Source organism: Sturnus vulgaris, chromosome 8, assembly GCF_052056855.1.
Source record: "Sturnus vulgaris isolate bStuVul1 chromosome 8, bStuVul1.hap1, whole genome shotgun sequence".
NCBI classification, from domain to species: Eukaryota; Metazoa; Chordata; class Aves; order Passeriformes; family Sturnidae; genus Sturnus; species Sturnus vulgaris.
In genome coordinates, this window is record NC_142250.1 from 36,121,026 (window position 1) to 36,148,508 (window position 27,483).

General features: G+C 42.2%; 1 protein-coding gene and 1 long non-coding RNA gene across 2 annotated transcripts; one reads left to right on the forward strand and one right to left on the reverse strand.

The window, feature by feature from the left end:
* Window positions 1-2,033: 2,033 nt before the first annotated feature.
* Window positions 2,034-27,252, forward strand: LOC148223063 (uncharacterized). Its single transcript, XR_015805212.1, has 5 exons — window positions 2,034-2,756; window positions 21,427-21,624; window positions 23,892-24,171; window positions 25,368-25,492; window positions 27,145-27,252. It is a non-coding gene; the product is annotated as an uncharacterized LOC148223063 (long non-coding RNA).
* Window positions 10,420-21,671, reverse strand: CLRN3 (clarin 3). The gene is made up of 3 exons (XM_014879637.2): window positions 21,443-21,671; window positions 14,072-14,251; window positions 10,420-12,210 (listed from the first exon to the last, which is right to left on the reverse strand). The coding sequence occupies exons 1-3, from the start codon at window positions 21,669-21,671 to the stop codon at window positions 11,933-11,935; spliced, it is 687 nt and encodes a 228-aa protein (XP_014735123.2). The 3' UTR covers window positions 10,420-11,932.
* Window positions 27,253-27,483: the final 231 nt, after the last annotated feature.

A 27,483-nucleotide genomic window follows, 5' to 3' on the forward strand; every position in this document is an offset into this window, starting at 1 on the left:
CAGGCTCTCCCAGCCCCTCTCTCAAGTTAATTTCACTGTTAATTAACTTTCCCTTTCCCCACAGCATCTCAGCGTCCAGTTGGTTTTAGACCTACCACGAAATAAATTCTCTTTCCTGGATTTAAAAAGATTTCTATTTTAATTTTCCTAGTAAAGAACTGTTATTCCTACTCTCATATCTTTGCCTGAGAGCCCCTTAATTTCAAAATTAGAAGAATTTGCAGGTTTACATTTTCTATTTCAAGAGAGGCTCCTGCCTTTCTTAGCAGACACTTTTCAAACCAAGACAGGGAATTTCTGGGAATAAAAAGGAGTTTGTGCTGTTCTGGAGTCACTCAAACCAAAAGTTTAGTAACACAAAATCCCTTTGAATTCTGTATTTTTGTTGTCTTTGGGGTTTCTTTAAGTGATGCTAAAGGTTTGTTTGAGGAACAAATTTTGGGAATACTTGGTGAGGTGAGTGCTCAAGGCTGACTCCTGGGAAATCATCATTTCACATTTCCTTTTCTGCTGGAAACAATTTGTTGGTTTTTGCCTTGTTTTTTGTTGTTGCTGCTGGCTTTTTTTTTTTTTTTTTAAGTACACCACACATAATTCCATATTTGCCATGGATTTTAAGCAGAAATCCTCCTCTGTCCATCCTTTGGATAGGGTTCATCTCAAAGCTGAATCAGATTTGTTGCTGGGGCTGAAATGAGATTTTTGGGGCCAGCTCTTGGCTTTGCAGTTTCTTCTTTCTTCACCGTGGGCTCTGTGAAATCCCAGATTTCCCTGGCTGAGGATGCCAACCTGCCAGAGGACAATCCCAAGAGCACAGCTCTGTTTCCACCCCATTTCCAGAGATCATTTGCAACCTCTTGCATTTCAGGATCGTTATTTTCTATCAGGGCAGCAGCCTCTCATTTCAGAATAAAAATTGTCCTTGAGAGGCACTGATGAAATGCTGCTGCACTGAGTTATCTCCATCAGCAGCTGCTGGGGATAAATTACATTTTAATGATCGTATTTGGGGTAAAATTAGCTCCTGGTTTGCATTATTAATTAGGCTAACACACCTTTGCTCATATTCTGCTTTTCCTGATAGTCTGTGCTGGCTTTAAGTGAAATTATTTCTGCTCAGGGGGAATGGCTTCAAATGGAGAGAGGGGGGATTTAGTGGGATTTTGGGAAGAATTATTCCCTGGAATGCCCAAGGCCAGGCTGGATGGAGTTTGGAGCACCTGGGACAGTGGGAGGTGTCCCTGCCATGGCAGGGGTGGCTCTGGGTGATTTAAAGTTCCCTCCCAACCCAAATAATTCCATAATTCCATAACTCTGAGGGTGGTGCCCGTTGTCCCTTGAAGAAGGAAAACCAAGTCACAGCCAAGGGAAAAAACTGTGTCCAGCTCCCTGCAAGGAAGCAGTGGGATGAAAAAGCTGAGTCTGCAAGAAATCTTAAATAAACAGACGGATAATTAAAAAAAAATTATATAAAAAACAAATGAGTGTTACAGATCACAAAGTAAAAATATTTACTTTAAAGTACAACCCCATTCCCAAAAATCCAGGGGCTGATAAGAGCATTTGGGGAAAGAAAAGAGAGAAAGAAAAGAAAAGAAAAGAAAAGAAAAGAAAAGAAAAGAAAAGAAAAGAAAAGAAAAGAAAAGAAAAGAAAAGAAAGAAAAGAAAGAAACCCCAGTGGGAATTGGAAAACAACAGCAATAAGGCAAATTCTGAGCAAATAAAAGCAGAGTGGTGGAAATTATTTATAGAAAGAAAAATCCTTTCTAATCCTTTTAGAGCAGGAGGCTGCACAAATTTTGTGCCATCCACCCAGGCAAGGATTTGTCCCTACAGCAAATAAACTCTGGAGTTACAAATATTTCAACTACAGCCACATCTCTTTGACAGCAGCACCACAATTTAAAGAGAATTTTGCAGATTCCCACTATGGATGTGCATTAAAACTCCTCAGATCTGGACTGGCATTTCTCATTTGTTTTTCTGAATAATTCTATTTTTTTTTTTTTTTTAGGTGTCCAGTACTATCAGAATTCTGGAATGATTGATCAAAACTGAAATGTCCTAAAAAGAGTGTGAAGTCAAATTTCAGCTGAGAATATTCTCTTAAAAATCTGCTGGCAGTGAATCCATTGGCTGTGGGGATGTAAATTTGTGCTTCGTGTTTTCTTTGTTTGGAAAAAATCATAGAAGGATTGGTTTTGAATTTTAATTTTTTTTTTTTTTTGTTAATTAGTTGGCAAAGGATTCACCTGCTGATGTATAAAAATCAGCCCTAACCACAGGTGCAGCTGGGATTTATTCTGCTTTCCTTTGTAACCCGTGCTCCTCAAACCTGGAATCACCTGCTGGGAGAACAACAATTCCAATTCCCTCCCCAAATCTGCCTCTGCCAATTAAATAATCAAAGATATTAAATCCCTTCCTTGTGCTTGCTGCTTCTCCCTCAGAGCAACTCCAGCCATGGCAAATGGTGAATTTTCAGCTCCATTTGAAGAAGTTTTTTTTGGAAAATTAGTTTATTTTTGGGTGGAGAGCCCAGTGCAGGAGTCAGAACTAGAAATATTTGTGCTTTAGTGCATTTGTATTGCATTTCTTTCCCTGCTTGAAAAGCTTTTTATGAAGAAGTGATGAGAAAAAAGAGTGGCTAAAGGAATATTCAGTGTGTAATCCATGGCACAGGATAAATCAGGAATTCTCTTTATTTCAACCTTCCAGCCAGGACCAGGAAACTGAAGAGCTCAGTCCTGACAGAGGTGGGTGTTTAACACATTATTTTATTATGAATTATTGTCATTATCATCATTATTGTCATTATTATTGCTATTGTTATTACTGTTTTGGTTCTGTTATTGGGGTTTTTTTTGTTGTGGTTTTTCTATTTTTTTATTTTTTTGGGAGGGAAATTCAGTTTCTCACAAGCTCCTCCCCAACTTATTTAGAAGTTCCTAAAGAATTTTATTTCTCAGTAAAAGCTGCTATGGGGAGCAAGAAAAAGAATCTTTGTTCAGCCCCTCCTGCTCTGCTGTTCCATCACCTGTCACTGCAGGGGAAGAGCAGAATTCAGACCTGAGGTCACTTAATTGCTGCCAAAACCTTTGGGGAGAAACCAAATCCCTTGGGAATAATTGCTGCTGGCCCCTGGTGGGGTTTGAAATGTCTGACAGAGATCTCAGTGCCAACATGGAGAGGGAATTTCCCCAGGCAAAATACCTGTGAGTCTTAAAAAAATGTTGATTTTTTTTTATTTTTTTTTTTTTGGCTTGTCCAAATGTTCCCCACATGGGCTGAAATTCTCATTTCTCTACAGACAGAGGGAGAATTCCAGAACCAGAGGGTAAAGCACATTTTGGAGATGGGCAGGAGGAGGCAAGTGAGGCTCTAAATTCTTGTGTTTTAGCTCAGGATATTCTGGATTTATGCCCCAATGAACTTTGTTATTTATTTACTTGTTTTCCTCTTTACCTCAGCTGTGTTGAAGTGTCTTTACACTTATTTCAGCCTGCAGTGGTATTTTTGTCACTGCAGAAACATCAAAATGTGCCAATCTCAGGAAAAAAGAGATTTTCAACCAAACTCCTGCTACAATGAGACAATTATTTCTTTTTCTTTTTATTTTTTCACTGTGATTTGGACAGGTTTTATCCTGCAGCAGGGGGAAAAGAAAAATGGCTTTCTATGTTTTTAAGCTTTGTGCTGATTTTTGTGATGAACAAATTCTGACTGGGAATTTTAGGTGCATTTTTCCCATTCCCCGGGAATTTTAGGTGCATTTTTCTGCATTTTTCCTTTTCCTAGGAATTTGAGGTGCATTTTCCCCCATTCCCTGCATTATTCTCTGTAGGCTCCTCCTAATTAGGTTATTTCCTCCTAATTTTGGTTCATTTCCCTGCACCAACCCCAGCTTTGCAGAGAATATTTTGTTTCCCCACCAAACGCTGACTTCCTTGTAGGATTCTTTATTTTCTGACCAGCCAGAGAGTTTTGGGTACGAAACCAAGGGATTTCCAAGCAGAAACACAACCCGTGGCTTAACGAATTTTAAATTTTAAATCCCCCGGCAGAGCTGAATGCGGGGTTTGGGAACAGAGCTCTGCTGATCCCCAAATCCTGACCCTACAACATTCCTGGGTGCTTCTGCTCCCTTCCAGAATTTCCTGTGCTCTTTCACCCCTCGCCTGCACCTCGGTGACCTCGGCAATGTCTTCATTTCTCATTTCCCACCCTTGTGTCCATCCTGGAGGCAGAGAATTCCTTTCAACCCTCTTGTTCTCACATTTACCTGAAAACCCCGTGCCCTGGGGTAAATCCTTTATTATATATATATTTTTTTATTTTTTTTTTAAACACTCTGGAGACTTTTTACAGGTTGCAGTCACGTTTGTTTTAAAGTCTTCAACTGCTCCGTTTGACTGCCCTGAAATGTGTTTGCTCCCTGAAGGGTTTTTTTCCAAGCAGGCTGAGATTCTTGGGGATCAATGTGAGAACCATTTGTGCCCTTAAAACTTCGTGGAGCATTTCCAGAGGTGTTAATTCCACTGGGAGCTCTCCAAAGTGCCTTGGGAGTGGAGTGAGGATTTCTTTTAATTTCATTTAATATTCTATTTTCTGTGTTTGAGATGAGCATTTGGGGTTTGAGAGCTGAGCTGATAAATTGTGTGTGGGTTTTGTTGGGAATAATTATCTGGGAACTCAAGAAAAACTCTTCTGAGTCAGATTTATAACAAAGCTGAAGGAGATTTGGTATCTCCTAACAAGACATCCAGGATGGGAAAATCAGCAGGACTTCTCCAGAACTGTAAAATTGGGATAAAATGCAGCAATGGGATTGTAAAAACCAACTGTTCATTCCTGGGACTCACAGAGAAACCTCAGGGCTCCTCAGGTCACTGGGGTGTGAAATAAGAATGGGGTTGGGAAGAGCTGGGTCTGATCAAACCCAACAGAACAGAGAATTTTTGGAAAAACACAACAAAACCCAAACCATTCCATTGCAGTTGTACACATTCATGTTCTGTTGGAGTTGTTTGGCATTTAGGAGTTCATTAACCTACTGGAAATATTTCAATAATAATAATTTAAATAATGTCCATCTCACTGCTCAGAACAGATTTTCATCTCTTACCCTCAACCTTCTTCTTTGAAAGTGGATCCTTTTTTTAATTGATGGAGAGACTTTTCCCATCTGGTCCCATCTTGGATTTCAGCACCATTGGATGCTGGGAGCTTTTCACTGCTTGAAGGATAAAAAGATTCCTGACACTGACAAATTGAGCCCTTTTATTTGCTGGACTTCCAACAGAAACCTGCCTGCCACATCCAGGAAGGAATGTTCAATATTTTCCTCTAAAAAAAAAGGGATTTGGAGGAAGCAGAATCCCTGCAGGCAAATTCCCCATCCCTGCCCAGCCTGTACCTGTCCCTGGGGGAGGAGGAGGCTCAGCCCCTGGACAAAAGCAACAATTCAACATTTCTATTCCAAATTTATATTCCAAGACATGTCCCACTTTTATTTATGGAAGTTTCAGGCTGCAAAAAAAAATGAACTTTCGAGTGTTGAAAATGCGGGGGTTGAATTTTGCCAGCCGTAATTAAATCACTGAGATGATTTATCCCCTCTGTGATCACATCTGAGGGATCTTTTCTCCCAGCCTGGGGAAATAAATAAAACTCACAGATGAGAATGGGAGTGCTCTTAGCCTGAATGAACACTAACAAGTAGCTCCAGCTGCTTGTGGTTTCCAGGGGAGGAAAATCCAAACTAAACCCTTCTTCAAGCTGCTTTATGACTTTCAGATGAACACATTTGCATCAAAATTCATCTCAGGCACGGGTCCATGGACAAAAAAAAGTGTGTTGGTCTCTCCCTTTTTTTTGGGGTTTTCAGAATTGCCAGGGAATATTTTCTGGATGATCAAGAGGCTTCCTGTAGCCCTGCCAGGGCACGGTTGGGACTTCAGAGCTTCCCAGAGGGAAAAAAAAAAAAAAATTTCCTCTTGAAATTGTTTTGGACAGGTGTAATAAATCAATATAAACGATGGAATCAACCTCTGGGCTTTATTCCTGCAAGTCCACGCCAGGGAACATTTCTTGGAATAAGTGATGACATCTTCCTTAGAGAAAAGAGGGATGAAGTGAATTATCTACAGAAAAGGTCAAGGCTCTGTTCCCTGCCTCTCCTTTAAAAATCTTTTTGAGGAAAATCGAATGTGCTGCCCTTTCTTACACCTGACTCTCTTTACCTGCTGAACCCTCTCTGATTAAGGACTTGGATTCTCTCCTGCATTTTGCATTTTCCCATCAGCCTTACCTGGGCAATAAATTGCATCAAAACTCTTCTCACCCTGCATTTCATTAAAAAATAACTGAAGAGTCCCCCCAGAATTAACCAGAAGCTGCAGCTCCTTTTCCTTTGTTTTCAGTAATGGAAGTTATTTCCAGATTAGGAGGAGTCACCCTCTGGCTGAAGAGAAATAATTTGAATTCCCTATTGCTGGTAGGATCCTTTCCCATTCCTTATCTCCCATTAAACCCAGAGGTGTTCTTAAAATCCAATATAATTTCAGCTCTGCAGGGAGCTCCGTGATAGTTGTAACAGAAGAGGCTGAAAATAACATTTAAATCTTCATTGATGTGGCCATTTCAATGTGGCTTTGAATGATATTTTTGTGTTTTCTCACCTGTTCAAAGTTTCATTTCCAGCAAAGTGCTGGAAAAATCAAAAAGTTTGTTGCAAAATGCAGGGGGTGTGGGCACTGGAGCAAGTCTCAGCTTGTGAGGGCAGGAGGGGATGGGGATTCCTGAGGTGGAATCAGAGAAAAAAAAAAAAAATCTGCTGTGAGCAAAACCTGGGGCCCTGCTCCCCTCCCAGGCAGGAATGACAAATGGAGATGGATGGAGATGAATCCTCAGCTTTCTTCCCTCTATGGCAGCCCAATAAAATATCAATTTATTTGCTCAGAAACCTCCTTTAGAAAGGAAATTTTGATTTTTTTCAGACACCCCCAGCCAGCAGCAGCTTCCTCCTTGTGTTTGGTTCCATTTTATTTTCTTGGAGATTTAACAAAGGCAGCTTTAATTGATGGCATCTGCCACTGATACCTTCTCTCTTTCTTATACCCTGGGAAGAAATAACCATGTTTATAAAATATTTGTGAGTGATATGGTTCTATTCTTATTTGAGATGATGGTTTTGCTCTCACTTGTATCGATCAAGAAATAGAAGTGAGCGTTGCCTTGGTTACCTTTGCAAAACTCAGTATTTTTATCCTTATTTGTCAGATTTGTGCTGTATAAAATCCCCTTTTCTTTTTGAATCTGTGTTTCTGACCGTTATTAACCAATAACTTTGTCAATTCTGATTAATTTTTTTAAAAGATATTGTATTTTCACTTTCCTCCGGGCTTTTTGGGGCAAGTTTCCTCTTATTATTACATATAATATTGGGAATCAGCCAGAAACTTTTCCCAGGAACCCCCCACTCCATTCCACCCCTTTGTGCTCATTCCCACGGAGCTGGCATGTCAATTAGAGCCTTAAAATTAATGTAAATTGGGAAATAATTTTTCTTTCTGTGAGTCTTAAGGAGGTGAAATAAAATATTCCTCGGCACGGAGAGTTAAGAAAGTTCCCCCCGTCCCTCCTTGCCTTTCTCACCGGTCACTTTGCACTAAAAAAAAAACAGGAGTGCAAAGCCAAGGAATTCTAGGAAGGAGCCTGCTGCCCTCTCATGGCTCCTGGAGCAAACAGCCGGCAGGAAAATGGGAATAAAAAGGTGGGAGGATCCTCCTTTACCGGCAAAATTCCCTTTTCAGAACCAGGACAGGCTGAGCAGGAAGGGAAAACTCCACGGGCTGAGTTATTCCAGGGAATGCTGTTTGGTGGGATTTTATTTCTTCATTTTTTTCAGTTCCTTCTCTTCCAAAAGGTTGATTTGATGTTGGGCATCACAGGAACTGCTCCTCCAGCAGAAAATTCCTAAATTCCTGGAAGACTCATTAATTCTCTGGGATAATTGGGTGATGCAGGATTTTTGTGTCCCATCCCTGGAAATGCCCAAGGTTGGGTTGGATAATGAGATAACAAAGGTCAGTTATCAGGAACTGCCTGGATTTGGAAACTCCTGCTCTAAATTAAATTTCCAAATAGGAAAACTCTGGAATTCCCCATGTCCTGGAAGGGAAAAGGCTGCTCAGGAGCCATCCAGGACAGGGATGAACAACAGGAATTCCAACTGTCCAGGAATCTGCTGAACCAAAAGCTCAGCAGAAGGAGAAAGCAGAAAAAGCAGAAAATAACTTTTGCCATGGTTCACTCCTCCAAACTGCTGCCTCCCTATAAATACTATCCTATAAATATTATTTTATTATTATATAATTAATTTTAATCATATTTAAAAGATGGTTTTTAGGTGTGCCAGCAGGCAGAGTGCATCCCCATTTCAGCCACTTATAGGCTGAAGGAAGGGGGGGAAAAAATGGGGAAAGGGAGAAAAGGTAAGGTTAAAAAAAAGGGAAACAAAGTAAAAAAAGGAGGGGAAAAAAATAGGATGTAACCGAATCCAAGCCTGCATTAGGTTTTAGGAGCTCAGAAAGGAATTATTGGCCTGGCTCTTGCCTGGGAATGAATGGAGCTGTTCAGGGCACTTAAACTCGTAATGAACACAAATCCCAGCAGTTCCCCCTCGGGTGGGAAGGGGAAAAGCTGGCACTGTCAGCGCTCCTGAAAGGAAAATCAAGCTCCCACCTTCTCTGTGCCAGGTAATTTTCCACATCCATCCCTTGCCGGGGGCTGAGGTGTTAAATAAATCACTTGGGTGCTTCTGCTAAAGTGATCCTGATTGAGTTGCAGCGTTTCAAACAAGTGTATATAACATTAAGTGGGCCATACATCCTCAGCTTGCTTTCTCCAGGGCCACAGGACAAGGAGGGATGGCTTTAGATTAAAGAGAGATTTAAGATATAGATTAGGAAGGAATCTTTCCCCTGTGAGGGTGGGCACAGGTTCCCAGAGAAGCTGTGGCTGCTCCTGGATCCCTGGAAGAGTCCAAGGGGTTGGAGCACCCTGGGATAGTGGTGTCCCATGGAATGAGATTAATTTTAAGCTCCTTTCCAACCCTACCATCCTCTACTTCTGTGATTTTATTTATAATATTTATATATATATTTCTAGCTTTCTAGTTCACTCTCAAAGTTTCACCCTGGATAAAAGTTACAGCATACAGCAGAAATGCTGAATAAAGGCAGCTTTTCCTTGAAACCACCGAGGATCCTCAATACCTGGTAAATTAACATTTAAACTAAAAAAAATACCTGGTAAATTAACATTTAAACTCAAAAATACCTGGTAAATTAACAGTCACCCTAAAATCCAGCAGCAATAAGACACATTGCAAAGCTCCAGACAGGCACATGCAATAATTTCTGATGTGGGCACAGCTCCTCGACAGCATCCAGAGCTGGTTAATTCACAATTATAGGGAAAAAAAAAACCAACCCAAGAGCCAGTGCAGCTTTGCTGTTAGCCAGAGGCAAAGAGAGTCAGTCAATAAAAGCAATCCCTGTCCCCCAGGAGCTATTCCACTAAAGAGCCAGCAGCTCCTGCTGCTTAAAAACCTCTGCTGGAATTAACAATCGATGTTCTAAATCAAGCCCAGGATCACAGACACAGCTAACGATTTCTGTTCCAGGGGTATCAGAGGGTTGGAAATAAATATTCCTCTGCCTGCCCTGGGGTGGGGGGTGAAAGGGTGGAGAGGCTGAAATCAGGATTAAATAAATCCCAGAATGGTTTGGGGTTGGATGGGACCCTGGGCTCACCCAATTCCAGGGGCAGGGACACTTCCCACTATCCCAGGGTGTTCCAGCCTGGTCTGGGACCCTTCCAGGGATCCAGGAGCAGCCAGAGCTTCTCTGTAAATTATAAATTATCACTCCCCACTGCACACACTGCCCTGCTGCTGCTTCCCAGCGCTGGCAGGGGATTTTAGGGAAGTGTTTTAGGGAATTTTCGGGTGAGAAGTTGGTGACAGCTCTGTGTGTTCACTCCTGCTGTGCCTCGCTGGGGTTGGGGGGGGGTTCATCCCCCAATGTGGGGATGCTCCTCAGCCCCATCCCTGCAGCAGCATCTGCCACACAGCAGCTCCTGGTGCCTGGGGAGGGAATTCCTGCCCTCAACTGGAAATAAAACATCCAGGGAAGAATCCTGAGGTAGCTTTGTTGGTCACCTGTAACTTGAACTCCCGTTTAAATCAGGTTTTTTTAGTGTTGTGGGTGACTTTGATCTGTAGTCACATCAGAGCAGCTGAGTCCCCGTTCCAGGTGACTTTCTGGTGTCTGCAGGGAAACAAGAGAGCTCCAGACTGATTTTAACAGAGCCACAGGCATCCAAAAGCAGGGTTTATTTTATTTCCCAATTCAGTGTTCAGATGCAGCAGAAACTCCCAGGCAAGGGGAAGCTCCTGCTCTCCAGAGCTGGAATATTATTCCAAATCCACACCTCCACCAGTCACTCTGAGCTCTCCAGACCTGGAATTCTTGTTCCTCTCCTGTATTATTCCAACTCCATCCCTCCACCAGGTCACTCTGAGCAGAGCTGTGCTGTGTGATGGATGCTGCCTGGGCCCAACACTGAAAATGTGAAAATTTTTTGCACCCAAAGCAAACCTGGCCAATGTTTGGTTCCACCATAATGTTTGCAGCCCTACCCGGCACTTCCAGGCACACAGAGCAAGGATCAGCCCTGATTTTACTGACCTGTGCCTCCCCTCAAGTTTTGGAAACCCTCTTTTATTTTTATTTTATTCCCCACTCTGCCCTCATCACCCTTTTAAGTGGGAAGGAAAATCCCTGTGCTTTTAAAAGAGCACAGCTGCACAAAGTGCAGGCTGCTTTCATCTCCAAACTTTCTTTTTCTGACATAAATAGTGAGGATTCACCTCTTGTGTCTCCTCATCCCCTCTTCAAAATGCTTTTTTATCTCCACAAGCACCTCTTGTATCACAGGACAGATATGGAGCATGACTGAAAAGTCACACTGGAAAGGAAAAGGAGTTTTTTTTTTCTTTTTAAAGGAATAAAAAAGTCTCTGCAGGCTGCAGAGGTGAGGGGCAAAGGAGCAGCAGTTCTGACCACGGTGCACACGTGCTCTGAGCAGGATTTTGCACTTTGGATCTGCCCCAAGGTGCCATTCCTGGGAGGAACGAGAAGGGAGTTCCCCCACTCCTGGGCAGTTCTGCAGTCCTTGTGAGCACACGAAATGCTCCTTAAACTGGGCAAAGGGATGGCCCTGGGCAGAAATCAGCTCTGATAACCCAGCTGGGGGCACTTTGTGCCAGGCAGAGAGGAGTGGAGAGGGGCTGGGCACACCTGCCCCAGGTGTGGCTCTGCCCTTTGCTCTTGGCACTGCTCAAAGGTCAAACGGGATTTTCTGTGCATTCATAACCTGCAGGCACGGGGGTTTCTCTGCTGTCATGGAATTGTTGAATCATTCAGGTTGGAAAATCCATCGAGTCCAAGCATTCCCCAGCACTGCCTGTGTCCCCAGGTGCCACCTCCACAGGGCTGTGACATCTCTCCAGGGATTTTGGCCACAAGTGCTCCCGTGCCCAGGAGCCTCCAGACCTGCAGGAGATCCCTGAGGAGAGCAAGGAGAAAAGGGAGCAGCAGCAGCTCAGGGACCATTTCTGATCCCAAGGGATCCAGGTGTTTGCAGTCTGTGTCCCTCCAGATCCCAAACCCCACACTAGTGGGGATTTAATTAAAACAATGGCTTTGATCTTCCTGCTAGGCCCATCACAGCAGCTAAACCCAAAAGTGGTTTGGTGTCCTCAAAACAATCTGGGAATTGAAGTGTGCCCACGGTTCAGAGCAAACAGAAATTTGCTGTCCACACTAAAATCATTTTCCTTCACACCCCCTTGTCCAAGGTGTCCTTAAAACAGAATAACATCCTTTGGTGCATTTTCAATGGGTCTTTCCTGCTCTTTCTTCTTGGAATATCTGGCATGGTCATAGAAATAGATGATGATGAAAGAAGCAATGTTGAGGAAAAGGATGAGCAGCATGATCCAGTAGGAATATCCATAGTTGTGTTTGGATCCAAGGGCTGTCTGCAGAGGGATGGAACATCCTCCACGGGCCAGATCTTCAGACAGCCTGTTTCCTTCCACATTCACAGGGAACAGGATCATGGCTAAGAGGATGAGGACTCCTGGAAAAGAAAAATAGAAATTTTACAGGAGGAACTATAGTGCTATTTGTGTAGTGATTTATAGTCTGCTTTAATCCTTGTCCTAGACCAGAGGTTTTAATATCAACTTATCTTGAAAAATGTTGATTTTTTTAAATCTTGAAATTTATCCCGATAATATCTTAATTTTTTTTTTTTTAATGCTTAAGGAGTATTTAATACTTATCTAGTATTAGTAATTAGCAAACTGTGGGGGCATTTACATTTTTGCCCCACCCAACAGTATCTGACAGGTGTTTTGATATAATCAATGATATAATCTAAAATTATTAGTTTCTCACTGATTATTTTTAGATAATGCCATTTAATGCAACTTTTTTTCATTTAATTTAGTGCTGATGAGTATTGTGTATTCACACCTTTGGTGATTTGTAAATGTCTGATATGAGCCCAAATTAATGGCTGGGGAGTCTCACAGCTGGATAGATATCTATCACAGCTGGATAAATATCACAACTGGATAAAGCCCTGAGCAGCCTGGTCTGTGCTCAGGGTTGGCCCAAGAGCTTAGACTTGAAAAATTCCTTTTCTTCACAACTTTGAATTATTGGATCAGTGTGGGATAAGCCAAAATGTGATGTCTCATTCGATCTGGCTCTATTTCTTACAGCCTCCCAAATGGAAAAGTTCAGTTCCTTTGACATTTATCTGAATATTGCTGTTGAATCTCTGCTTTCCTTGTGCCAACAGAGCTGTAATGTCTGAACTTTGGTGGAACAGTTCCATTCCTTCTCTCCAGGCACCTCACCCTACCCCAGCTCACGCTGGAACAGCTTCATTTTATTATTCAGGAGAACATTGGTAGGAGAATTAGGAACCTCCAAGATGACCTCCCACATTAAATCATGTGTAATTTCCCATAAAAATACACCCACAGCAAAATGAACTTCCAGGTCACAGCACTTGCAGGACTGTTAAAAGTTACCACAGCCCTCAGCCAACACTAGAATTTATGTTCACCCCAATATTTCTTTTGGCCGGCCCAAATTTCAGCTTTCATTTCAGTCAGAGCTCACAGGTTCTGGTGCTGGGCTCAGGAAAATCCTTCCCGTGGGATGAGGCAATAATCTGCTTGTCTCAGAAGGGAATCATTGTCTAATTAAGCTTTTTATTTTAATTGTTTCTCAGTTGTTTCAGCATCTATGTTAAAAAAATGGGTGATTTTCACACCTCCACCTGTACTTGTAATAATTGAGATTATCTGCACTGTTCCCTTCCCACCGAGGTCTGGTTTTATCCCCAGGACAGGCTGGTGCTGCTGGGGACACGTTTCCCTGGACCCAAAAAGCTTTTGAAGGATAAAATAGCCGTGCTGAAGCACTCTGTAGTCAGATGTCTTAAAAGGAAATTATTCAAGTACAAACCTATTATTAGAGGAACTCATCCTCTGGAGGGTGACTGAGTGTGAGAGTTTGGCCAGAGCAGGGCAGGGAGGGTTGGGAGCAGCCAGGCTCAGTCCAAGCAGGAATGTGGCTTTTCCACCTCCAGGAGCTCTTGGATGGGTTTACAGCTCTAATGACTTCTTTTTAAATTTTTTTTTTTTTTTCATGCTTAGGGAATGTTTAAACCTATTTTCACCCGTGATTTTTACTTTTATGAAAGAGGGAACTAATTTTTTGCCACGACTCACCCCTCCAAACTTCTGTCTCCCTAAAAATATTATTTTTATTATTATTATAGAATTCATTTTAATCATATTCAAAAGGTGGCTTTTCAGGCGTGCCAGCGGGCAGAGTTACAAAACAAACGCAGGGAGCAGAACGCATTTCCAGCTCGTAGCCCCATATAAAATATTGGGATTTCAGCACCCAGCAGCACTCACCACAGGCGGAATTCCAGGTGTAGACTCCCACGGCTCCCAGGAATGTCTGGTAGGGGTTGCTGACGGCGTTGGTGCAGGTGAAGCCGGCGCTGAGCAGGGAGCTGAGCAGGGCCAGCACCAGCAGGGCGATGGTGGCGATGTTGAGGCTCCTGCTGCTGCCACTGCCCAGGGCATCCGCCACTGAAACGGGACAGGGACACGGACAGGGTCAGGGACAGGGACAGGGTCAGGGACAGGGGGATGCCTCGGGCCTTGAGATTCCCCAGAGCTCAAATCCTGCCCTGATTCAGTGTAGAAACTCTCTAGAAAAAACCCTCATTATAAACCTCTATATAAACCCTATATTAAAAACCCCCTCTATATAAACCCTATATTAAAAAAAACCCCTCTATATAAACCCTATAGAAAACTCTATATAAACCCTGTATAAAAAAACTCTATATAAAAAAACTCTATATAAACCTTATATAAAAAACTCTATCTAAACCCTATATAAAAAACCCCCTCTATATAAACCCTATATAAAGAAACTATATAAAGCCTATATAAAAAAACTCTATATAAACCTTATATAAAAAACTCTATATAAACTCTATATAAAAAAACCCTCTATATAAACCCTATAGAAAACTCTATATAAACCCTATATTAAGAAACTATATAAAGCCTATATAAAAAAACTCTATATAAACCTTATATAAAAAACCTTTATATAAAAGCTCTATATAAACCCTATATTAAAAAAAACCCTCTATATAAACCCTATATAAAACTCTATATAAAGCCTATATGAAAAAACTCTATATAAACCTTATATAAAAAACTCTATATAAACCCTATTTTGAAAAAACTCTTTATAAAGCCTATATTAAAAAAACCCTCTATATAAACCCTATAGAAAACTATATAAACTCTATATAAACCCTATTAAAAAAAAACTCTGTATAAATCCTATATAAAAAAACCTCTATATAAAGCCTATATAAAAAAACTCCATATAAACCCTATATTAAAAAACTCCATATAAACCCTATATTAAAAAAACTCCATATAAACCCTATATATATAAACTCTGCAGAAACCTCTATAGAAAACTCTATATAAACTCTCTATAAACCCTATATAAAAAAACCTCTCTATAAACCCTATATATATATATAAACTCTATATAAACCCTACAGAAAGCCTATAGAAAACCCTATCAAAAACCCTATAGAAGCCCTATACAATTTATTTTGGTCAGACAAAACAATCCCCCTAGGTCTGAAAATCAAGGACACCCTACAGCCTCAGGGCCAGGAAAGCATCAATAAAAGTGAATTATGGGGGAGCAAACCGAGGGTAAATGACTTCATTACCTGAAGCTGTAATTGGAGGATTCACCCCTGATATGCAAATTTACCAAACTCATCAATGCCTGAAAAACTGGTGGCCATTGTTCATTTTGTCAATGTCCCTGAGAGCCCTGCATTAATTAGAGCTGCTTTTATTCCCTGTGTTTCCTTGGAAAAGGCATCAAGGAGACAGCTCCGCTTGTGCCACAGGGGTTGGATTGGGGATTTGGCAAAGTTTGCTCACAGCAAAAGGGTGGTGGAGCATTGGAACAGGGAGTCACCACCTCTGGAAATGTGCCAAAGGTGGCTGTGGCATTTGGGGATGTGCTGAAAGGTTGGACTCGATTATCCTGGAGAGCTTTTCCAACATTGATATTCCACGATTCTGTGATAACCTGCCCTGCCCAGTCTGATGGGTTTGGAAAACCGAATGAGTTCCTGCCAGGGCTGTAATTAAAAGCTAATGAGCAGAGGTTTGGCTGATCTGAAGGGATTGGGATGAAGTGCAGGAGGTTTGGACACAGCAACGAACCCAAATCCCACATGGGGTGAAGGTACCTGGGCTGAAATAAATTCTTGCCTGCTAATCCTGCAGTTAACTGGGTAGCAAACTTCTGCTCCTTAATACTTCTGTAAAAATTCCCTCTGGATGAGGCCAGACAGGAATTTTCTGCCTAAACTGGATCAGAAATCTGGGTGTTCCTCTGCCAGTGTCTGGTCACCTCCACAAATGCCTATTTAAAATTCTGCTCCAGTTGTATTTCCTTTTAAAATAGCGGCAGTACCTCACATGCAATAAATTTGACAGGAAAAAGCTCCCCAAAGCTCATAAAGCTGCTGCCTGGGCGGGCCAGGTGCATTTGGAGGACAAATAAATGTGAGTGTGGTCACCCATGGGCAGATGAGGATGGTTGAGCTCATCCCCCTGACTGCATCTGTGTCTGTGCCCTGCAGGAAAAACTTGGAGCAGGCAGGGCTGGTTCCTTTCTTTTAAAATAAAGGACAGGACTGGGTTCCTGGAGGGTTTGTGGGCACATGATCCCAAATCCTGCCCCCTCTCCTTATTCCCAGATCATTCCCTGCTGTAATTCTATGGCTCTTGTGGTCCAACCCTTCAGAACTGTCACCAATTTTTGCCTAAATCCTTCCAGTTCCTCGATTAAGTTGCTGGTAACAAGAGAACCCCAAATGTGATACCCTCAAAGTGTTATTTTGTTGAGGTGAATTATTTTCCTCCTCTCAATTTACAGATTGAAAATATAGCAGCTATAATGTGCTTTATGTTGTAACAAATATACTGACAATGTTTTGGAGCTCTGTTCAAATAGATGTTGTGAGAGACAGATTTCTGCAGGAAAATTCCCTTTGTGTGCTGTTCTTGAACAGAGCCATTATTGCAGAATATTCAGGTAGTGCATAACTGGGAGAAATCACAGCAGGGAAAAAAAAAAGAAGAGTAAAAGCCCCATAAAGAGGAATAAACATAATAAAAAGAGCTGTTGGCAAGGAATGAAAAGGAGAATTCCTCTCACATTTTATCTAATACTGCAGTACAAGTTAATTTCTGCTTGAGGCACTGGCAGCTGAGGATGTGTTATGGAAATCAGTTGTAAATTTAAGCAATTTTCCTGGAAGAAAAGGAAAGCAGGGCATCCAGGGGATATCACTCAATGAAATGGAAGTGAGCAGGTTGTACCTGCACTCAGCCTTGCAGCCTGGCCATCACCTGTGATCTATTTCTTGGGGAAGAAATCAGTCTGGAGCTAAATCAGACAGGCTGGTGTAATTTCCCCTCTGGCAGCCTCACTTAATTTTATCTCTCAGAACATCTCCACAACTGCCTGGCTACACCTCTTGCACCCCCTAATTGATCTGGTTTGTCTCTGCCACTGAGCTGCAGTTTAGGGGATGGCATTTTGGCAGCCTCCAGCTGTCCTAGCCCTGTCTGCAACAGCACAAGGCTGAGGGCTTGAAAGAAAATGCTCTTTTCATGGCAGCTGATTTTTTTTTTAAATCCCTGAATAAAGCAGTCTGTGCAAACAGAAGGAATCTCCAGCAGCTGATCTGTTTGAGTGGGATCAAACTCAAATATTTTGAGTGGTAACCTGCAGCTGGATAACCTCTGGATCTGTGTAAAACAACAGTTCTAGAATGAAAGCAGGGTTTGGTCAGATTTCTCCTTAATTTCCTGTATCTTCTTTTATTTTTCATCCTTTATCCTTACATGTTTGGGTAGAATTTCACTGAGCTTAGTCAACCTTCCCAGCAGCTTTTCCAGCTCTACAATCACCCATGACACATCAGGAATTAATCACTGAAAAAAGCCCAAACAAACAAAAAATCCCGAGGAGAGTTCAACAGAGCTTCCTTCTTTTCAGGAGATCCTTGGGAACTGATGGGAACAGGAATGAATTCCAGCAATTTCCAAGTTTTTGTCGTGTATTTTAGGAAGTTAGAAAGTGAAATGATTCCTCTGTGCCGTGGTAAAGTTGGAAATAATTCCTTAGCCAGCAGTTGGATAAATCCTGACATTCCAGATTCTCTGGGCATGGTTCTGCCTAAGCCTGGCTCAACCTCTTGGTGTTTGGCTTGGACCAGTCAAAGCCAAACTTCTGTGACAGACATTTTACTCATAGCTGGTTCCTCTCTGAGACAAATAATCCAAAGAGCTCAGGAAGGCTCTGAGGAGCCCGGTTATTAAATAACTTTTGCATTCTGCCATCCCTGGAGCCTGAGGAGTGGCTGCAGTGATTTATTGCTCTATTTAGGCTGGGGAAGAGCCACCCTGGCTGGGCACTCCACTGCCACAAATGACATTCCTTTGTCTTTCATCTTTGTGCTTGGAAATTTCCTTGAATGTTGTGGTTTCTAGAGAAATGAGTTGGTTGGTTTTTTGGTTTGTTTTTTTTTTTTCCCTGTTGATGATCTGCTTTTGAACAGCCACTGATTAAAGTCAACCTGGGCTATTGCTAAAAATAATCCCCAAGTTCTTGACTTTGATTTACCCTTCAGGGATTGTCCTTCTTTCCCCACACCCAAATATGACAGTGCCATTTCAGAAATGCACGTGGGGCGCCCAGCAGAGCCCCCAGGCAGGGCACAGCTGCTTTTAAATCATGCTGTGATTTAAAGGGATGTTCAGAACTCCTCTTGCTGATGCCTGAAATGCTGGAATGGAGAAAGTTCCTCCATTGCACTGGAAATCCATTTATTTATGGATATCAGCAAAGAAAATGCATCTCCTGTCTTAGGAGGACAGGAATATAAATGGATATGAATATAAAGAAGAATGTATGGAATTCTAGGAAGTATTTTTCCTATTTCAATTATATAGAGAGTGGAATAGAATAGAATAGAATAGAATAGAATAGAATAGAATAGAATAGAATAGAATAGAATAGAATGATAGAACAGACTGGTTTGGGTGGGAAGGGACATTAAATCCCATCCATTCCCACCCCTGCCATGGCAGGGACACCTCCCACTGTCCCAGGTGCTTCAACCCCAATGTCCAGCCTGGCCTTGGGCACTGCCAGGGATCCAGGGGCAGCCACAGCAAATCTGGGCACCCTGTGCCAGCCCTGCTCACTATCCCAGGTAAAGATTTCTTTAGCAAATTCTTTAGCAAATAGTATAAAACATGATAATCATGCTTATTATAGAGCCTAAGAATTAATTTAAAGTCAGTTCTTCTCATTCTGGATACCTGCCTGACAGAACCAGTGAGAGATGTGGGCAAACCCAAATTTAGATTATTTATAAAGCATCACTTTCCTTCAGCAGCTGTGGAAGGAAACTCACAAATCCAGAAGCTCACTCGTTTTGTTCATCCCTAAATAACTGATGGGGAGAGTTGGGATCACTTTTTGTAAATGCTCTCTCAACATTTGATAAATGATAAGCACAAAACCCCAAACCTGGTGAGGGAAAACCCAACACCACCAATGCAGAACGTGCAGAGACCCCAAACCCTTCAGTGATACCAGAGTGTTGTGAGTTCCTTTGATGAATTCTAATTAAAATCGATCTGGTGGCAACACCCAGGCCTTGGGACTGGGCTGTGGGAGCTGTTTCAGACAAAGGCAGGGCACAATCCCTGGGCTGCAGCCAGCCTGGATCCTCCTCTGCCATCAGCCCCACCTTTCCCACGGAGCCCGATTAAAACCAGCCAGAGCTGCCCCAGCTTTGGGCCTTCAGCCAACTATAACCACACAGAAATGATTTGATTGATTGATTTATTATTATTTACTCTTCTAAAAAATCACTTTCACGGATCTGCTGTGACTGTAATGAAGTAAGAGTGAATACTTTGGGATTTTTGTACTTGTTAGGTAACGATACCAATCCAAGCTCCACCCCTTGCTGGGAATGCTGCTGTGCTCAGGGTTTGGTGAGAACGTGAATGAAATGGAATCCAGTTCAACGTGGGCACTGCTTTGTGTAACCCAGCTCTGCCACCGTGGGAATTGAGGTGTTTGTGCAGGTGCAATTGCAGGAATAAACCAGGCTGGGGAAGAGCCTGCTCTGTTAGGCTGGAGGTTTAGATCTGATGTGCTGGGACATCTCACAACAGCCTAACAAAACATGAAATTATTTCTCAAAGCATCTTAAAATTCCGGATTGGTTTGGGTTCAGAGGGACCTTAAATCCCATCCAGGGCCACCCCTGCCATGGCAGGGACACCTCCCACTGTCCCAATGTCCAACCTGGCCTTGGGCACTGCCAGGGATCCAGGGGCAGCAAATCTGGGCACCCTGTGCCAGTCCTTATATCTATTTTAAATCCACATCTCATATTTCAAAATTATTTGACCTGCTCATGTTTTTGATAGCATTCTTTTGAGTGGCTTTTCTCCCTTTCTCATGTGTCCCCAGCATTATTGCTCTGAACTTGATGAGGCAGCAAGGCAGATAAAATAAGTGCAAACCCTTGATCCTTGCAGCAGCTTTCAGGTTTATCTGCCCTCGGGTGTTGTTTTGTGTCTTTTGTTCTTTTTCCTGCAGCAACCTTCAAACCTTTCTCTATCAAAACAGTGCTAATTTAGTAGTAGGTGGCAAAATGTTGAAAGTCAAAATAATAAATTAACATCATTAAATTAAAAAAAAAAAAAACAAACACCCAAACCCTGGAAAGTGAATTAGGTTTGTAAATCTCTTAAGTGGTGAGTTCCTCGCCAAACTTCTGAAAATCAAAGTCAATTTGACAGAAAGCTCCCATTTTGTGGTTTTTTTTTCTCTTGTTCCAAGGTGCAGGCCAAGATCACAGGTGATAAGTTGTTGAATTTCTGTGCTTTTTGGGGGGTCTTCTTTTATACCACTTCAATCCCCCACTTCAATTTGTGTTTTCATTTGAAATATTGTCAGATGGATACCTTGGTCAGTGGCACGAGTAAGAAGATCTTAGGTTTGGGTTGGATATTGGGAAGGTGAGGATGATGATGATGCCCTGGAATGGATTTCTAAGGGAGGCTGTGGCTGCTCCTGGATCCCTGACAGTGTCCAAGGCCAGGCAAATCCTTCCCAGTATCCAACCCAAACCTTAGATCTTCTCACTCGTGCCGCTGACAGGCGTGTCCATCTCAGAATGTTTTAAGTCGTTTTGAAATATGAGATGTGGATTTAAATTAGATATAAGGGCTGGCACAGGGTGCCCAGATTTGCTGTGGCTGCCCCTGGATCCCTGGCAGTGCCCAAGGCCAGGTTGGACATTGGGACAGTGGGAGGTGTCCCTGCCATGGCAGGGGTGACACTGGGTGGGATTTCAGGTCCTTCTGAACCCAAACCAATCTGGGATTTTAAGATGCTTTGAGAAATAATTTCGTATTTTTTTAGGCTGTTGTGAGATGTCCCAGCACAGCAGATCTAAACCTCCATCCTAACAGAGCAGGCTCTTCCCCAGCCTGGTTTATTCCTGCAATTGCACCTGCACAAACACCTCAATTCCAGGCCGGGGGTGGCACTGGATGGGATTTAAGCTCTCTCTGAACCCAAACCAGTCTGGGATGCTCTGATCCCTTTCCAGCTGTGCCAGCGCTTACCTTGGAAGGTGTCTTCCGTGACCTGGATTCCTGCCTCCACGAACTGCTCACAGGTAGCTGTGAAGAGGCCGTACCTGAGGCTGATGGTGACGTTGGAGATGGTGCCCGAGAAGCGGACCTGGCTGCTCACCCACTGCGGGGTGGCCAGCACCACGCAGATCAGCACGAAGGAGCACACACAGGTACAAAAAGAAGAGGCAAACATGGAGGTTTTCTTCCTGGATGGCATCTTTGCACTGTTTTTTTTTTTTTTTTTTTCCCAGTTCAGAGGATTTGGTTCTCTTTAATGCCGTTTACCATGAGGGTGATTCCTCCTCGGAGCTGTCCGAGCACACAGAGTGGTTCTGGTAAACTTTAAGCAAACAGCAGTGGCAATAAAAATGTAGAATCATTGAACTTTGCTCTGGGGAAAAGGTGTCACCATGGTGACAGCCAAAGCAGCCTGGCCAAGGCTCCAGTGGAATTGTCCAGGGATGATTTATGGTCCTTGCCAAAGAGTCACTCCCCGGATCCCAGCCCTGGGTTCACCCAGAGCCTGGAGCTGGCACCTTCCCAGCCCCTCCTGGGATATTCTGAATTCTTGTTTTTTTTTTTCCTTCTTAAGATCCTGACAGCCAGGCTGGAATCTGCCAGTCCATATCTAATCTCTCTCTAATGTGTTATGATAAAGTTGTGAAATGTTCCTTCTCCATTCACGTTCCCAGCTTGCCTAAGGAGCAACCCAACCATCATTTTGGGAAACCTCTTAAATGATTTAAATTGCAGAAAACATTGTGCTGGGGTGGGTTTTGGTGGGATGAGGAGATTCTAGCTACTGTCAATAGGTTATTTTCTAAGAAGCACCTCCAATTCCTAATTAAATTCCATGTATTTTCACAGAATAACTCCCTTTTGCTTTTTGCCATGAAGGAAACAAATACCATGAGCAGGGCTTCATTTCAGGGGAGTAGTGGATATGAGCATGGAGAAATCCTAGGAAAAAAATCTATTCTGGACTATAAACCAAGGGAAAATATTCATTTTTGTGCCCCCAGCTGACCTAAACAATGACCAAAGAACACGATTTCAAACTGAACCTTCACAGCTGAATGAAAAGCCAAATTTCAAGAATTTGAGATAAACTCAGTCCCCATGATTTTGGCCTGAAACCTGGAATATAAATTAATAATTTATTATCAGTGTAGAGTAACAGAAATTCCATTAGCTTTTATTTCTATTAATTATAATGTCATTATCCTGCTCCTGGGTCATCCAGAGATTTTTAATTAACCTTTAGGGAACAATCTGCTTCAAAAGTGCTGCTGGATCAACCTGTGGAGTTCTTGTCCTGAAGCTTCCCTGCTTTGTCCTGTGATGACAAGGAGAGATTCTGGAATTTTTTATGGATTTGAAATAGCCAAGAATTTCTCAGCAGGAGTAAATACCTGGGGAAAAAAAAAAATTATTCTGCAATGCAGTGTTATTGTACTGAGATTTTTCTGGTTTTATGATTTTTTGGATCCCAGACTTTGAAGCAGTAATTAGATTTGAAATCCATGGATTTTATTTTTATAGTCTTGTGATGTTTATTTTATTTTCCAAACTACTTGAGACTTTGATGATATCTTTGAGGCCATTATTGATAATAAATATAAATATATAAATATAAATGTAAATAAAAGATGAATATAAATATAAATATAGATAAAAATATAAATATAAATGTAAATGTAAATATAAATGTAAATAAATATATATAAAATTAAAAAATATATTTAAATTTTATTCCTAAATAATCAAAATGTTCCATTAACATAGTGGAAAACAGTCAGGATTTGACTTAAGCTCCAAGGAATAAAGGGAAATTTCTTATTTCTATAAAACAATAAGAAACCTGCCTCATTTTCTGTCCAGAACCCAGTTAAAGTTTAACCACAGAAATATGGGAAGGCTCTGTTTGGCTGATCCACCTCTCCAGGTTCATGAATCCAACAGTTCTATTCTCCAAAGGACATAGTCCAAGACTTTATAATCCAAGGATCTCCTCGAATAAAGTGATCTAAAACCTGCCCTCCTGCCATCAGCAGTGCCACTTGTCCCCTGTGAAATCTGGTTAAAAAAATTCCGTGTTTTAGAACTGATGTTTATCTTGGTAAAAATTTCCAGGGAATTATTTTTCAGCTCCTTCAATTCTGCTGAATTGAATTTAAAACCACTGAACAGCAGAGACTCAGAGCGTGGTCAACAGCCTGGAGTTCCCTTCCTTTTCAACCTGACTCAATTAGATTTCGTTTTTGGTGACTCAGCTCAAATTGCTATGGCTCAAATCATTGAAATTCTCCTGTGGCTCAGGGAATTGCTCTGTAAATGAGACCATAATTTGCTTTTTTCTTGCTTGTCACCTTGAGGTTTATTCTCTACCTAGACTATGATTCCTTGTCTGTTTTTTTTTTTTTTTTTCCCCTCACAGCTACCTGTAAGAACATCATAAAACCTGGAATTAAAGCTGCAGTTTTGACAGGACACACCTCATCTCGAGAGAGAAAGGAGAAGAGATTGCTTTTCCTCTGACTCAGAGAAAATATTTCCTCATCAGCACCTTCTCCACTCTGCCCCCACTGCTCCTGACTCAGCCCTGACAGCAACCAAAGAGAAAAATCAGATTCATTTGTTATGAGCCAGGGGGGCAGCAGAGAGACCTGCGATCCTTTGCTACATGAAATTACCCAGCATTTTTAAAGCTGGATGATGTGAGTATTTCCCTCCTGTTGAAATCCGTTTGCTTTGAGCCAAAAACACCAAAGGAAAGCCTTTAAACAAACTTTTCGTGCACATCTGTTCTTTCATGTTGCAAACACGTTCTTACGTGGGGAAAAAAAAAGAAAAAAAAAGGAAAAAAAAAAACCCAAACAATCCTTGGTTTGATGCTTTGTCCACAGTTCCAGAAGGATCAGAGGTTAGGGAGGAATTCTTCCCTGTGAGCAGCTGGGGCTGCCCCTGGATCTCTGGAATTTTCCAAGGCCAGGTTGGAGCAGCCTGGAATAGTGGGAGGTGTCCGTGCCCATGGGAGGGATTTCAGGTCCTTTCCAACCCAAACCATCCTGGCATTCTGGGCTGTTCTCCCAAGGGATTCCAGCAGGGTTTGGCTCCCAGCTCAAAGCTCTCAGCTGTGCTCAGCAGCAGCCAGGGAAATTCAAGGTGAAGCCACTGCAAGATATCCCCAATTCTGCTGCAGCTGCAATGCTTCACTGCTGCTGGTTTAAAAACGCTGTGTTCTCTTTAAATATTTCATTTAAAACCAACTGACTGCTGGCAGCAGGGCTGGCTGCAAGTGCTGCTGATATTTGGGATTTTCCCTGGGCCTGACCTTTGTGGTGCATCCACAAAGCCTTGACATCCTTCCCTCATTTCCATTTTCAGTCTCTGGTTGCACAGGAGCTCAGCTGCTTCATCCCTCAGCTGGTTTTGGCTCCAAAAAGATCCCAAAACTTCCAGGATGTGCAGGGTCAGTCCATGGATTCCGTGCAGGATCAAACCACGTGTTGCCAATGTTGCCTCTCCCTTTTCTATGATAGATAAATTGGAATTAAAGCAAATTATAGCATATTAAGAGTGAAACCCAGTTTTTTTTTTTCCTCTGGCACTTTGCAGCCAGCATTCAGATGGAAACAGGGATTTGTTTGTACCTTAGGACTGGAGGAGGGAAATGGGAGAAAGCATCAATTTTATTGGAGCTGGGGTTGAGAAATGTGAAGCTGGACTGATGTGCAAAATGATTGCAACAACTCCTTGGAAAACTCTGGAATTCCTTGGAAGAGAGGGGTGTGAGCACCATTTTTATGGATCCCTGCCCAGTGCTGCTGGGGTGGATTTGCACAATTCCATCTCCTGATTTCTTCTTTCTCTCTGACCTTTTTTTTTTTTTTTTTTTTTTTTTTCCCCACAGCACTTTGGAAAGACAAAGTAAACACGGTGGATTTCTTGCCAGGAAATGCCCAGAACTTCTCAGAACTTCCATCATGGGATGGCTGTGGATGTCAGTGGGATCACAGCTGGGATATTGTCCCTCAGGCAGGTGGAATAGGAGCTCCACATTAATGTGCTCATTATTAATTAATAATGAGATCCAGCTCCTTGGAGCTCAATCCTCTCACCCCAACAGCCAGCAGGAACTGGGGGGAAAATAGGGGAAAAATAGCAGGAAAAGATAGGGGAAAATAGGGGGGAAATAGGAGGAAAATAGGGAGAAAATAGGGGGGAAAAATAGGGGAAAAAATAGGAGTATTTCTAACTGGGCATTAAAATAAGTGGAAGATCCCAAAGCCACTACATTGGAATCAGCACAAATGTGCAAAATCCTGATTGTTGCATCCCTTGGGTTGTGGATTGTGTCCACTCTGGATTCTTTGGAAAAAGTCCTGAAATTCCTGGAAAAGAGGAAATGGCTTCAAACTTCCAGGTTAGTCAGAAATTGGGAAGTGGGAACACCCCTTGCTCCCATGGCAGCTGTAGGGACAGCCCTGAAATTGCTTTTTCTCAAAGATAAAGAATTATTAAGAAATTATCCAGCATTAAGTTTTGATGGGAAATAAATCCTTCTATGGGAAAGTTTATCTTTTACAACTTCTCCCAGGGCACCCATCCTGGCAGCAGCTCCCTGAGCATCTGACTCTTGTTTATCCTGTTTCTCCCCATTTCCAAGCTGGAAAATCCTTGGTGGGAAAGTTTGCAGTCCGTTCTGGTAGAATAAAGGGGTTTAAAATGAAATCTTGATATTACAGAGATATTTCCTTTTTGTTTTTCCGCTCCAGAAGTCATTGTCTGCATTTCCCTAAATAACAGAGCTCCACTAAAACCTTTAAAATCTCTCAAGGTGTCTTTTCTCCATACCCTAAAAGATGGCACAGCTTTAAAATGATTTGTTTTGCTGTTAAAATGTTTTAATTTATGACTCAATAGTGAAATTGAGTGTTCAAGTGGAGTTCATTGAAGAGTGAGGGGCAAAAAACACTCCTGGCATTTTAAGAAATGGAAAATACAGCCTTTGCAATATTTTCATTTTAATAAAACGTGGCTTTGAAGCTGCTTCAAGGTGGGGAGAGTTTCAAACAACCCCTTGAGGTGGAGATGGAGAGAAGAGCAGGCAGGGCAGGCTCTCACTTCTTGCAATTTCTGTAACAATTCTAAAGAGCTGTAGGTTTGAACACTTCAATCTGTTCCTACAGATTCCTAATTTTAGATTCCAAATGGAAAAACCTTCGACAAATACCCCTTTGAAGTCATTAAATTAATTACTGCTGGAATATTACACAGCCTCACGCTTTTGCCCAATTATTCCCACTTTGAAGAGTTTTCCTTGTATTTTCAGGCTGAGGTGTGTTTGCAGCATCAGAAATCACAGGTCTGAGTCAGTTTTTTTTGCTGTCCTCCCTCTGATTTCCTAATTTTTTCAGGAATTTACAAGTTTTGCTCCAGTACATCAGCAAAAAGAGTGATCCACCCTGCTCCACCAAGGGCATCACGTTGGAACACCCAAATAAAATGTTGGTGTTCAAACATTGCTTTTTCCTATAATTTATTTTCTTGAGCTTGCCCAATTATTCCTACCTTGAAGAGCTTTTCCTGTGCTTTGAGGCTGAGGTGTGTTTGCAGCCACAGAAATCCTGGGCCTGTGTCATTTTTTTTGCTGTTCTGCAGCTGATTTTCTGATTTTTTTTTTCCAGGAATTCTAAATTTTTGTTCCACTCCACCAGCGAGGAGACCAATTTACTGAGCTGCCACCAAGGTTAGCACGTTGGAATACCCAAAAATAAAATGTTGGTGTTCAAATATTGCTTTTTTTTTTCCTATCATTTATTCCCTGAGCTTGAGGCTCTCTGTACCAGAGAGCAGCAGAGTGCCTGGAATTGCTCCAGGTGAAGTTCCCACCCATTCTGCTGGAATAATTCTTTCCAAGGAAGGGATGCAGGGGCTGGGGCCAGCCAGGAGCTGTGGGAGGCCCTGCAGCATCTCTGGAAAATTGGAAGCAGAGGTGAAATGGCTGCCAAGGAGCTGCCACTGCT